Genomic DNA, 14,399 nt, shown 5'->3' with positions numbered 1-14,399 from the left:
AGAGAGAGAGAGAGAGAGAGAGAGAGAGAGAGAAAGAGAGAGAAGCATGCATGTGTCCATGCATAGCTGTTTTTACTCCTGGTTAGTGTGGCCATAAAGCAGTTTGGAGAAACCCGTTTACTTGTTATCAGTTAGCTCTGTAAAGCTTGGCAGAAAGCAGATCCTGTGAGCCCAGGAATGCCAGAATGTGTTCTCCAGGAACAACGCCTCACTCAGTGAACACTGCTCGGCTCCGAAGTAGAACAGGGGCCATCAAACATTCCCACAGAAAGTGTACTTTGGTCTCTGTCTCAGTGCCTCTAGGAATGGAATCTGTCACCTGGCTTTCTTCACCATAAAGCCTACTTTAAAACAAAAATGGAAGGAACGCTTTCCTATGCTTTGGGTAGGAGACAAATGTGCTTCTGTAGAACTTGTGGTTGAAGAATGCGGACAAGGCTTGGCTGAAGAAGACATACGTCACCACCAGCCACCAGGTTATGTTGTGGAGCCCAAAGGTGACAGCCATGGAGATGTAGATCATCAGCTCTGCTAGGTGGTTAGCCGAAGACACATACTCGAACCAGTCTCCAAAGGGGATCCGGTGCTGGCAGTGGATGACCACACCTGAAATGGAAGGGCGATGGCTTGTTACCGTTCCACTTCTGAGACCGCTGACAGAACCTCTACTGAGTAGCTAATCCTACCCATCAATTGTAGCCAGGCACGAGTTGTTGTGTGGCTTCAGTTCTAGCACTTGGGAGGGAGGCACACGCAGAAGGATCTCTGTGAGTTCGAGGCCAGCCTGGTCTACCCAGTGAGTTCCAGGACAGCCAGGGCTATGCTAGAACAACCCCTGTCTCAAAGCAAAAACTGCAATGAGAAAAACAAAAACCAACCAAACAACCAAATAAAACCAAAACCAAAAATCAAATTAAAAAAACTAAAAAACCCTCTGCTTGTGTTTCCCACCAGTGCTCACAAGCACACAGGGGCTCGGATGCCAGAGTCAGGAGGCAGGAATTCAAATCCTGACTCTCCCAGTTAATCACTGTGGGATTTCATGTAAACTGCTGAATCTCACTGTGCCTCTGTTTCCTCATCTAGAGAACACGAATCATGCAAACCATACCCATGAAGAAAACTCAGCCCAGGCTAACTCAGAAGCCAAGTTTCTTTCCCTCAGCTGGGATCACAGGACTCCATACTAATATGAGCTTTCCATCAAATACACATGTGTGGTGCCATCCACAGGTCTGCCACCTCACTTTACCAAGCAGAGGAGGACCGTGATTCAGAACGGTGTATGTCAAAAGTGAGTATTTGGTATCGACAAGGGAAGGAAGGGACAGAGGAAGCAGCCCCTGAAGGCCAGAGGCCATTTGAGAGGCCCCGGAAGACACCTCACCTTTTTTGTTTCTCCTGAGGTTGCTTAGGATGACGTGGCACTTATACTGATGGGCGGATGACCAGAAGAACATCATCATTCCCAGGATGTGGAACCACCGGGCTTGGATCAGTAGATTCTTCCCCAGAACATACACTATGGGAATAGGAGGTCTCTTGTTAGCCAGTGCCACAGAGTTGCAGCGGTCCAAGAATTACGTCATCGTATTACCCTTGCACAATGGCCTCCGGACAGCTAGAGCAGCTTCCCAGTCTCCGAAGCTCCGGTGGTCCCAGGCAGAGACTGTACTGACGTCTTCCCTCAAATATTCTGCAAACGCTTCCGGAGCAAACTCAGTCCGCCCCCGGGGGACTTACAGTGGGGTCAGATTGCTTTGTGCATCTACGGCTGAGTCTTCTTGCTGGGAGTATAGCTGTGAGCAACCTAACTCCCCTGGCTGGCATACATGCCCGCTGGCCTGCTGCAAGGCACTCTCCCACTTAACCCCCTCTCCATGAAGCTGCGTCTTGTCTGCAGTGTTTGGTCTCAACACTAAGCGGGGGTAACCAATACAGTCATGCTGCCCCAGTGACTCCAGGTGACCCCGTGAGCGGTAACCAGGTGAAACGGAAGCAGTCTTATAGTGCTTAGGAAGATATTTTTGTGTGTGTCTCAGCTGCCTTTTTTGACCTTTTTTTTTTTTTTTTTTTTTTTTTAATGAGGCAGAAGGTGGAAGCTGGGTTCCACAGAACTAAATTCAGAAAAGTGATGTAAGGTCAACAGAAGCTGATGGAGAGAAAGCTAGCGGGCAACCAAGGAGTCTGGAAAGTTCTCTGGCCAAATAACCCCAGATGATGGCTGTGTCCCCATGTGGAGACCTGGGCGGAAAGTCTCACTTGATTAATGATTAAAATGGATTTTAAGTCAGAACTGTCCTCCGGAGGTTCAGGGATTTGAACCCTTGGTCTCAAGTTGGTGAGACTGTCTGTGGAGGCTTAGGAGGTGCAGCCTTGGAGGGAGAGCACAGTACTAGAGGTGAGCCTGGGACTACGCAGCCTCTCCTTACTTGTAGTTCTCTCTTTCTGCTTCCTAAACAGGGCTGAGAAGTGATCTCTCGGCTCCCCGCTCCCGGGGCTTTGCTGCCATGCCTAGCCTACCTGCTGGGATCGACTCTCAGTTCTCTGTAACTGTGAGCCAAGTTAAGATCTTTCTGGAAGCCGTCTTGGCCATAGTGTTTTGTCACGGCATTCAGAAAGTACCCAATACTATGAAATCTGGAGGGATTAGAAGAGAAGCCGCCTGAAGAGCTGGAACCAGTAACTAATTCACAAATCGACGGGCTACCTGGTCAATAAGCCTACCTTTCAAAAAATTCCTACAGCCTCGGGAAGTGTATTATAGCAACAGAGCAGACTTTAAGGAGCGCTCTGAGACTGAAATCAAACGAGAAAAGGCTCAGTCACTGGTAGTTGGAAATTCAGATCTCTGTCTCAACTTATGATATAGGACATGGAAAAAGGGTCCCAGACGATCAGGGCTGAGAGACCAAGGCTTCAAGATCAAGTTAACCTCAGCGCCACACAGCCATTCCAATCACCTGAGAAGAGCCCTGTATCGTCTGCACACACCTGTCTTATGAAACGGAGCGTCACACAATGCTGTGCAGCTCCGTGAACAACACCAACCAACTCCACTTCCTTCTCACACACAAACCTTTGCTTTCCTTTTCCTGGCTAGGGAGCACCTGGAAACCTTAAGGCGATCCCCATTTAGCACAACACTCAGTTTTCCTCTTCCCTCAGGCTGCCCCACATGAAGAAGGGCTTTGTGGTGAGGGCAGCCATCCCAAGAATTAAAGTCAAGAGAACAGTCTGCATTGCTTCTTCTAATCCGAGCTACTTAACCTCGAGCACCTCTGTCTCATGGTCTGTGATTTAATCCCATACAGTGACTTCTGTCTCTCCCCCATGCACCCCTAGACAACTGGGCCGTGGGGAGAGGCCTTTTCCTTTGGTGGCCCTTTCTTCGGAGGCTCCCACCTGCTGTTCGGATCTCAGCTCCACTTCCTCCTCACACACTTTAACGTCATTGTCCTTAAATGGCCCCAGGAATGACTTGTACTTTCCTACCGTCCCTGAAGGCTCTGCTGCGGATGCTAGTGTTCCTAGGTTTTAGTGGTCATGGTCATGATGGTTAAGTATCTACCTGTTGACATGATGACTTTAGAACCTACCACCAGGGCCACTTACCATTCTTGTCATCCATGGGCACTTGGCTCAGTACAGTCAGGCCAACAAGCACATAGTAGACAAGCCCGAAACAGTACTGCACGACGTGAATGGCTGCATTAGAGAAGACGCTGACGTAGAAGCACTCGAAGAGTCTCCGAAGGCTGTGGACCCAGAGGAACACCAACACCAAGAAGGCAGACAGAGCCAGCTCAGCCACTGCAACGCAGGAGAGAAGGGCCCATGGTCAGTCTCAGCCTCTCCTTCAGGATTAGGTCAAGGGTTGAGTTTACCCGCTGTGCAACCTAAGGGCTACAGAGACCATTTAAGCTAATGCTTCCTCTTTCAAAGAGTGAGGACACAGGCTGAATGAGTCACGTGGTAAATTAGTGGCGGGGTGCTGGGAAGGGGGACAGCACTCATCTCTGACGCCCTCCAGGGCACACGGGTGTCACCATGAAGGGCCGGCCAAGGTGCTCAGGACTAAGGGTCCGTGGGTCTCTAGTTCCTGAACTAACGGACGGTCCTGAACGGTCAGGGACAGGCTCATAGTGATGTTGGATCAGTCCTATCTGGTGGGACCCCGGGTCCACACCCACCCATCAAGGGAGAGACAGGAAGGCATCAAACAGGTGAATATTCCTTTCCAGACTTAAAACAAATAAAGGGCAGGGGTTGGAGTTGAATACTGAAGCACTTGCCTGGCATCCGGGAAGCCTTGGACTCCGTCTCCAGGGCTGCCAAAGGAAAAGGAGAACTGACATGCTTGCAGAGACAGTGGGCCCCACGATCCACCTTCCCGCAGGCCCGTCCAAGAACAAAGGAGCAAAAGCGCGTTCTTAAAATATCAAAACGCTAGTCCCTGTTCTTAAAAAAGAGTAACACAGACACACACAGCAAGGACACAGCCCGGTGAATTCTTATTCCCAGGCATCACTGGCACGCAGGTTCAGAACCTGACCAGCAATCCCTTAGTGTTTCTTTCTAAGTATGATCCTGCCCCAAGGTCTTGACTCCACTCTAACGTCTATCAGTATAGATTCACTTGCTCTTTGTGTTTTACGTAAATGAAAACCCAGTTCTCAATTCCTTATGAGTATGTTAAAACAAATAATAAAAACTCCTCTAATCTAAATGCATAAACAGGGTAGGCAACAAAGGAGTCACATGCATAAACACAGCAAGTGACAAAGAGACACATGCATAAACACAGCAAGTGACAAAGAGACACATGCATAAACACAGCAAGTGACAAAGAGACACATGCATAAACATAGCCAGCAACAAAGAGACACATGCATAAACACAGCAAGCAAGAAGGGCACACACGCATTAGGACCCAGCCCCTTCCACAGAGCCCTTACCACTACTACTCAGCTTCACTGTTTAGCAGAAGACTCACAATACAACATTTTTCTTTTTTAATTAACTAATTTATTTACTCTCTTGAGAGCATGTGGTGTGTGTGTGTGTGTGTGTGTGTGTGTGTGTGTGTGTGTGTGTGTGTGGTATAGGTCAAAGGAAAGCTTGGAGGTGTCGGTTTCCTCCTTCCACAACATGGGTCCTGCAGATATTTATACCTTAAATCATCACGCTTGGTGGGACTGCCTTTACCCATGATCCATCTCACCAGTCCCTAAACCTTTCTAAAAGTTTACCAAAAAGTGATTTTTTTTAATGTCAAATTTCTCTGAGCCCAAGGCACGATTCCAGCTGTGGCTGGATAAATGATAAACGTGTCCATGCAAACTTGAGGGTTTTTTCCAAAGCTTCCCCAGCGTGTGAGGCCATCTTCATAAGATTATCACACACTAATACTATCAGAAGGAGAACAGCCAGTCCTGCGTTGTACAGGTCTGTGAGACAGCTGACCAGAGCCTGACACCTGGGCTTGGCCTTCGCTCACTGAGGACTGGGGACCATCTAACCAGGCAAACTCTGTCTGCCCTCACTTACCAGGCCCTGCAGAGGGACATGATTGGTGAGAACACAGACAGGAACCAGGAATGGGCTAGGGAGCCAAATTACCTTGGAACTGCGTGGCCCCAAGAGTTCTGAGCAAAGCACCAAGCCAGTTTGGAAAAGGTGCTCCCAGGAACAGAGATTGAGAAAGCAGCCAGAGCAGGGAGCCATTCCACACAACTGAGATGACGTAGAAGTGAGAAAAGTACCTGCAGAAGGAGGAAGAGTTAGGCAGTGGCCAGCTACAACCTCTCCAAGTTCCAGGACCTGCCCACTCCACCCACATCCCAGAGCAGAGTTTCAGTTGTGAACAGAACCTGAATTCAGCAGGTGGGACTATTTCAAAAGGTACCTCCAAGTCACAAGACCCATTAAATTGGAGTAGAAAAGGGATCAGTTAACAATCTCTCGTTTCTGGGTAACAAGAATGGTCCCTGAATTCTCACAAGGCACTGAAGAACTAGATTGTGCTAACATCAGTGGGATCTGTGAAAGTCCGTTAGATCCCAAACTGGATCACAGTAATTGAACCTGATCCTTTGAAACGGCAGCGAATGCTCTTAACTGCTAAACCATCTTTGCAGTGTCATACACCTTATTTAAAATTTTAAAAATTTATTATCATTTATATGCGTGTGCGCACGCACTACTGCAGACGACCCAAGTTCAACTTCCAGCAACCATGTCAGGGAGCTCTGCCTACACCTTCAGCTAATCTAGCTGGTCATTAATTCCCACCCTCCCCAGCACTGGAATTACAGGTGCATGTACTATGTCTGGCTTTTATGTGTGCACTAGGGATCGAACTCAGCTTTTCACGGTTATGTGGCAGGCCCATTACGACTTGATCCATTTTCTTTCTCCTCAAGCCTTCCAAATTAATTTTTTTCTTTCTTTCTCATTACGGATGGTTGTGAGCCACCATGTGGTTGCTGGGATTTGAACTCATGACCTCCAGAAGAGCAGTCAGTGCTCTTAACCACTGAGCCATCTCACCAGCCCCTTAAATTTTTTATAATGTGAAAAAAATTGCAACAATAATGCTAGGTGGCAAGGCCTTATGATTCTGTCTCCAACGACTAAGACCATGAACCTATTTTATATAAATTATTTATAAAGCAAATAAACATAATGGCACAAAAACCAATTAAATGAAATTAGCAATGCTAATTTAATGTAAAAAGGGCTGCTGCTTTGCTAAAACAAAATCACTTACCATGGCAGGAGCACCACTGGGGTACTATGTAGTGGCCAACTCCAGCAATCCTCCTGACTCTGCTGTGCTGTGATGGGGACACACCCACTGTGATGGTTCAAATAGGTATGGCCCCCATAGACTCATGTGGGAGTGGTACTACTAGGAGGTGTGGCCTTGTTGGAGTGGGTGTGGTCTTGCTAGAGGAAGTATGTCACTGTGTGGGGGTGGGCTTGGAGCTCTCTTATGCTCAAGGTACATGCATTGTGACACAGTGACATTGTACCCACAATGATTGCGGATCAATATGTAGAACTCCTGCTCCAGCACCATGTCTGCCTGCTGCTGTTTCCCCGCTATGATGATAATGGACTATGCCTTTGAAACTATAAGTCAGCCCCAGTGGACATGATATCTCCTTACAGCAATAAAACCCTAAGACAGCCATCTTTTTACTTGGGTATTGGAATTCTAATTCGAATGCTTGCATACCAAGTATCCTTCCCTCCCCAGCTCCCTCACAGCTTCTTCTGAGGCCCATCCTCCTAGGCCTCTCCTATCTGGAACACCTAGGATTTTTGCATATACACTGACTGAGAACTTGAAGGGTGAGACCCAAGACTAAACACAGAACGTACTTATATGACTAATACCTTATATACCTGATATGCTAAACGTGACCTTATATGAATGTTACTGTTTAGTGTATCTGCCTTTTGACCATCACCAGTCTCATGAAGGTAGGTGTGGAAGTTTTTCTACATGGGGCACTATGTCCACAGACCAGAGTTTGGATGTTGAAGCATTTCGAATTTTTGAGTTAGAGATGTTCAATTTGGATTTTTTTCCCCCTCTATTCAAATCAGTTCAGGTAATCATGTGACCTCCCCTGGTCTTTCATGCACTAACAATAAACTCCTTTTCTTCTTCTCACTTTGCCTTGAGACCATCGAAGATGACTGGGAGCCAAAGAGAACTAAATATCAGCTCGGAAGCCTTTCCCCATGGGCCAGAGTATGCCTGTAAAGGAAGTCATGCCCACACCCATGCCCAGAATCCCAGTTTGACAAACTCTGACCTGATCCCATCATCCTGCTTCAGCCCACTCAGTGCTCCCAAATCCCACCAGAATTATCCTCCCACCCAGCTGAGCAGCACATGAAACTACATGAAGAGAGGCCTCATTTTCTCAAAAGCTCGTGCAACCCAGCCATTTGCCACCATAGCGCCTAGCCTCAGCTCTGTTCCAGGTCATCCTTAACACATACTGTCCGGAGCTTAGCACAAGTGCGGGCTGAACACTCTGGCCATGCAGAAGGCTAAGAAGGCGTTTAACTGTGTGCTTTGCAGGTTTGGGGGAGAGGGAAGGGCTGGATACTTGCTCTATTTTTTTCTTTCATAAATATTTAGGTCCAACTTAAAGTGAGTTAGGCCAAGTTCTAGGAGCCTGAACTTGAAGGATGTAACCAGACCTGGTCTATGTCTTAATGGGAGACCCTTCCAGTGGAGTTGGTAATGTTTTCAGGCATTTATTGTAATATTCGATAAGGGACTAGAGCAGTCGGGATGTCATTCTGGATCAGTGATTTGGTGGCCTTTCTGGAAGGGACATCTGTACAGAATATGCAATCCTTGCATGCTTCCTTAAAATGTTTTTTAAATAAACTTTACTATTAAAAACAAACAACAAACAAACAAACAAAAAGAACCTTGAGGGGGTTGGAGAGGTGGCTCAGTGGTTAAGAGCACTGACTGCTTTCCCAGAGGTACTGAGTTCAATTCCCAGCAACCACATGGTGGCTCACGACCATCTGTAATTGGATCTGATGCCAATCTCTGGTGTGTCTGAAGATAGCTACTCATATAAACAAAATAAATAAATCTTAAAAAAAAACAAACTTGCAAATAAATAAAAACATCACACATTAAAATTAGCTAGACCTAAGGTCTATGCAATTGAATAATAATACCCTTCTATATTGTTAGAATGGGCATTCAGAATGGAGCTGTGAAGTTGTACATTAGATTTTACACTTTTAGTATCTTATTTTTTATGTACTTATCTGCCACCAAAAAACCAAACAATTAATGGTAGAATTAGAATTAAGAAAACAATTAGTTCTATATCCTCCTTCATAACTGGTGTTCTATATTCAGTCCTTTCCTGCCTCTTACATTTAGCCTTTTTCCTTCTCCTTTTTTCATGGTATAATGTAGCCACATGTGCATGTGTTTGCACATACATAGATCATTGGCTAGGGTCTGCATATGAGAGAGAACGTTAGATTTATTTCTTCATGAGGTTGTGTGACTTCACTTACTTAATAGTATACATCATAAGCTAAGCATTCCACAGGAAGTTAAAATTTTGCAGGAAAGTGAGGTATCTTGTACACCGTCCAAGTAAAGGAAAAGACTACAAGGGCCCTGTGTGTGTGTGTGTGTGTGTGTGTGTGTGTTTGTGTGTGTGCTCCATCTGTGGCTCCCTTGTGTAACATAACCAGGAAGAGGGGACAGAGGACACAGAGCCCTGTAAGGATGCTGGCTTTTGTACTGGGGATCCCTCTAGGCTTACCAAAAATAAAGCTTTTTTTTTTAAAAAAAGAAAATCATTATTCAATCCTGTCCAAAGTTTCAAAAGATCCATCTGAATATTTTGAGATTGGCTGGGAGATGGCTGAGCAGCCGTCAAGAACACTGGCTGCTCTTCCAAAAGACCAAGGTTCAATTCCCAGCACCACATGGTGGCTCACAACCATCGAATCCATCTACTTCCAAGGGATAGGACTCCCCGTTCTTGCCTCCAGGGGCGCCAGGCATGCACACGGCACCCAGACATATATGCAGGCAAAACATTCCTAAGCAAAAAATAATGAGAAACACATATAATGCCCATCTGCTGATGACATGGACACTGTTTAGTTGTGTCATAAAGGACATAGCCTGGGAACTAGGGGAAGAGGCGTGATTACGGAATGTCATCTTTACAACAATCCCACAGTTTGCTTTCTTCTTGTGGCACATGGAAAAACTACAGGTTTCTTATCCAAGGGCACAGCGGTGGCTGCAGTTGGCTCTAGGTGTTGCTCCCTTGCCTTCAGACGAGGCTTGCCTGATATTCTTTTCCCAGCCCTGCATCACACACAGCCAATATGTGAAACCTACAGGCAGGTGAATCAGTTGTTTCGAATGAACTGCTGAGCTATGCCTTACGTATGGCGTTACTTCTCCCACACCAGTTTTACTTTAAATACACATCATTGTTTTTCAGCCTCACATTCTGTTCTGCTGTCTGAATGTCTTAAAACAGGAAACGCTTTCTGGTCTTTATAGGAGGTCCCATGTCTCGCTTGTCTTTATAAAAACTCAAAATGCACATCTCAAACCCCCACTGCCTTTTGGCTAAGACGCGCTCCTCCTCTGTTCCTCCTTTTTCCTCCTTCCGTAACTTGCTTCCTAGAAGTGCCGTTTTCCAAGTCCTGGGGGTAGGTACATGGTTTGGTGTGGGTACTCCTTTGACCAACAACTACTTGGGTGATTGTTATGGGCTATGGCTGAATGCAGGGAGGAAGAAGGACTGTTGGCAGATGCAGAATTATCATTTTAAGTAAGGCAGGTATGCAAGGCCTCACTGAAGATATTGTATCTGAGCTTTAACCATGAGCCCTGTGAGGGGAACAAACAAACACCCTGAAAACTTAAGACAAACAAGCAAGCCAACAATGGATCCTGGGCTGGAGAATAGGAAACAACATTCCAGGAACTGACTTAGGTTTTATTCTTGCTTCCTTAGGAGAAAATAATTACCAACGAAAGGACCTAAATACTACCATATGTGCCGAAACTGGGTTCCGACCTGCCTGTTTGTAAGTGTGAAAGTCACCGACTTAATTTTTATTTTCATTCCTGGCGAATGTTCATTCCTGTCATTACATTTTGCACAAGGAGAAACTATTCAAAATATTTAAGTCAGAAGCACATTAGCTAAGGTTACCAAATACTATAAAAATTTGGATTAACCGAGATATTACAAAGTGTCTCCCGCCGGGGTAATCCACGGCCATTGGATTTTTCAGACATGACTCAGGTCTGCATGGTGGAAGAGCTTGCCTGGCACCCTGGAGGTCAGGACTTGGGCATCTTACGCCGATAGGCAGGCCGCAAGGGCTAGCCGCCACACTCACTGTACAACCAGCTTCGATTTGCGAATTCACGGATGGGAATGTTGAAGATGACAGGTCCCTCACAGGTCTGTCATGAGGATCAAGGGAAGAAAGGCTTACAAGTCATTAGCACATGACTTATGAGCAACTCCGCTGTGGTAGTGCTCTCTAACTCAATTATTGTTATTTTTCCCATTATGAATGTGCTAAGCACAATGCCATGGGGGGGGGGTCCCCTCTGGAAACAGGGAAGAGAAAACCTGTTACCAGAACGGTACTTCACCCAACTCCAGTTACCCCCTTTTCATATAAAGCGGGGGGGGGGGAGCCATTACAAAGGACAATGTTTTGATGCAAATATTCCCGTTTTGGTTTTTTTGTTTTTTGTTTTTTAAATCTTTGTCTCAATTAAAAATGCTTTTCCTTATAGGCCTGGATTTGTTGGGCCATCTCCAGAACTGAAGGAAAAACAATAGGCCCGGTCACCTTAGAGCACCTGAACACCTTGGGAGGTTCTGCTCTGAGTTCTGGAAGAAGGAAAGGATAATTATTTCACAATACTGTTAAGAATTAGGAGAAGCCAAGAGTACCACGTGTCACCGGGATGAATACAGGGAAGGCCCACCTCTTTCTTGGCTGTTACATAAAGTCAGACTTGAGTGTTAACGGCTGAGGAGTCCCGTCCAGAGAGAATGAGTGTAAGTGATTCTTAAGTGTGCTTTGAACTCCGGCGACACTAGGACCTTTCTCAAAGGTCAGAAAATAAATTGCTATATAGCATAAGGGATATAGGCCAATCAAACCCGAGGATAAGAGGATGGCAGGATCTGTTCATCTTCTTAAAACTGGGCCTCTAAGGAAGAGTTCTTCCGGGCCTTATCTCTTTACCACTCATTCTTCACAACGACATGGAAGTCTGCTCTCACACTAACCCCTGATAGACCTCCTCCAACAGTCAAGCTGGGGCCAGTTGAGGGTCCCACCGCCATCTGTGGAGGTGGGTAATCTAGACGAGTCCGTCAGAACCCATCACATTCCTTCAAATTCAGTTCTAAATGCAAATGCGTGATGAATTTCATTAAAAAATGACACAGTTTTACCATCTAGAATACTGTGTTAAGATGACTTCTCCATCTACATACTGAACTCATCGTGGAGTAAAAAAAAACCAAACAAAAAAACCAAAAAAACAAAAAAACTGGAAAGCCATGTAGTGGGTCTCACATAATCTCAGCGGAGTCTATATGTGCCCCGGAAGATTGTAGTATTTCACAACTTGGTTACTGAACCTTCCGGGTTGGGATGGGGCAGGGCATCTTGGGCTAGTTTGCCAGAGCACCTGTGGAGATGCAGGTTAGAGATGTCAGCACAGCCCCAGGGGAACACTCTGGCCTTCTTTCCTGACTGTGACAGGTCGGGCTGAGAACTGGGGAAATCGAGGAAGAACCTGCTTCCATGTCCATGAATTTCCACGACCTCAAGTTCTGGGGAGGGGAAGCGGGAAAACGGGGCATAAAGAAGTCAGGGCGGCTCCCTGGGGGCCGGGCCAACTTGAGATGCTCTGTCATTTCCGGGGACGGCTCGGGGACAGCCCCTGGCTCACGTGCCCGCGCCGCCTCTGTTGCCCCCTGCCGGGCGCGCCCGGCCACCGAGGTTACCTCTTGGGGACGTCGAAGGCCCTGCAGACGGCGGGGCGCTGAGAGCCGGACTGCTTGGTCTTCCCGTAGCGGAGGAGGTCCTGGAAGAGAGCGCAGCTCGGCAGCAGCCTGGCGGGCGCCAGCTGCAGCAGCAGCGCGAGCAGGAAGGCGGCGGCCAGTGCCAGCCACAGCGTCCGCAGGGGGTTCAGGGCCGAGAGCTCGACCCCTGCCCAGCCAGCCATGGCCCGGGAGCGGGCTACGGATGCGCGCCGCCGCGCCGCCCTCCCTCTCTCACCCTTTCCCTCCCTCCCGCCTCGGCGGCGCGCTTGGCGGTGACGCGGCTCCTGGGCGGGACGCGCGGCCCCGCCCCTAGCTAGGCGCCCCGGAGCTGGTGTGTGCTTCTGCTCACCTAGGGAGAGCAGGCTGCGCTTTAGACTCTTACTGCCTCTCATCTAATTCTTAGATGCAACTCCAACTGGAAGTTCTGCAGGAGCATGCAAGACCACGTGCTCCAGTCCGAGTCTTAAAGAGATACGTTACACCTATTTATTAAGTGGAGTGGAGCTATGCCAAGAGGTGTGGGTGGAAGCCTAAGATAGCTTGGGGGGAATTGGTTCTCTCCTTCCACCGTGTGGCGCTTCGGGGATCCAACTCTAGAGGCCAGGTTCTCACCAGCCTGTGTAAGTTTCTGTAAACTTTTGCCTGCGGGATTACTGCTGCGAAGAAGTGGGAAGAGAAATTTTGGTTGAAGTACAGGCTGAATTCTTGGCTGGGTCCCCAAGAGTCAAGATCTGAAGGATCTTAGTAGCACGCTGGTCTACCAGAAGCACCAGATTCATTAGCGTACTCCAGTTGGGGGGGGGGGGCTGTCACTGTAAATTCAGGGATGACCTCTGGAAAGACCTTGGTGAGGGAATTCTAGGCTTTGTCAACTGTAGGCTGGAGATGCTCCGGCAAACTCTGGATGTTGCAGTGGAAAAGCAGAGTAATGCCCTCTATGGACCTAAGTTTTTCACCCATCTGCTCCATGGACAAACTGTTTAACTAGCTGTGTCTGCTGCCTTTACTGCTAGGAATGAAAAGATTTGGGAGCCCTGTCTGCACTCATCGGTCAAGGGGCAGTGGGGGTGAGGGGGAAGGCGGGGTGTGAGACTGCAGATCTTCAAAAACCTCCCTCCAAGGATCTGGCTCTTGCTCAAGATGCTGTCTTTCAGGCATCAGTGGAAAACACCATCGCGTGTTAGATGAAGGCCTGGTTCCCTGTTGACAGCTGCTTAGTGGTATTTTAGGCTTTCGGGTCCTTGAATAATGCAGGCTACTCACAAAGGAGGAAGCAACTGGGATCCAACTGTAATACAGATCTTTAACACAGCCTTGTTTTTAACAGAAAAATGACTATGCACCCCTAAATCTGCTTTGATATGTTTAGCCAAATTATGGTACACTCACATTTTCTCTAAAAAAAAAAAAAAAAGATTACAGGGTGGGGGAAAAAAAAGATTACTTTTATTTTTAGATTGTATGTGTGACTGGACCCATCCATGTCAATAATCATTAATAATATAGTTAAACTTCCTCTCCCCAGTTATATAACTCTGGCCTGTGTCAGCTTGACAAAACTAACAAAAGCAACCAGGACACTCAGGTTCTGCTCTAGCCTCCTGCTACTGTGCCTCTCCTGACACCATGGACCCTTCCTCTGGAACTGTGAGCCAACACGTTCTTCTATAAGTTGTTCTTGATCATTGTTTTGTACCACAGCAACAACAACAACAAAATATTATCACTAATATAGAATCAAATTCTCATCCTCTACAAGAGCAGTTATTTATCTTCGCCATTGAGCCA

The 14,399-nt window shown here is 47.1% G+C and overlaps 1 protein-coding gene across 1 annotated transcript; it reads right to left on the bottom strand.

The window, feature by feature from the left end:
* Nucleotides 1–74: 74 nt before the first annotated feature.
* Nucleotides 75–12,838, bottom strand: Srd5a3 (steroid 5 alpha-reductase 3). Its single transcript, XM_021211019.2, has 6 exons — nucleotides 12,573–12,838; nucleotides 5,623–5,765; nucleotides 4,296–4,331; nucleotides 3,616–3,813; nucleotides 1,388–1,522; nucleotides 75–606 (listed from the first exon to the last, which is right to left on the bottom strand). Exons 1-6 carry the CDS (start codon nucleotides 12,791–12,793, stop codon nucleotides 347–349), a joined length of 993 nt encoding a protein of 330 aa, XP_021066678.1. The 5' UTR covers nucleotides 12,794–12,838; the 3' UTR covers nucleotides 75–346.
* Nucleotides 12,839–14,399: the final 1,561 nt, after the last annotated feature.

The sequence above is a fragment of the Mus pahari genome, chromosome 13 (assembly GCF_900095145.1).
Source record: "Mus pahari chromosome 13, PAHARI_EIJ_v1.1, whole genome shotgun sequence".
In the NCBI taxonomy this organism is placed as follows: domain Eukaryota; kingdom Metazoa; phylum Chordata; class Mammalia; order Rodentia; family Muridae; genus Mus; species Mus pahari.
Note: the sequence above shows the minus strand (reverse complement) of the source record. Positions and strands in the feature narration are given on the sequence as shown.

Bases quoted from the DNA above. Each gene is read 5' to 3' on its own strand.
- Srd5a3 (XM_021211019.2), bottom strand. From the start codon at position 12,793: ATGGCTGGCTGGGCAGGGGTCGAGCTCTCGGCCCTGAACCCCCTGCGG. The intron at 1,523-3,615 runs GTAAGTGGCCCT...CTATTCCCATAG, and splicing joins GCCCATGGATGACAAGAATG to TGTATGTTCTGGGGAAGAAT. The intron at 607-1,387 runs GTGAGGTGTCTT...CTTCCATTTCAG, and splicing joins CCTCAGGAGAAACAAAAAAG to GTGTGGTCATCCACTGCCAG.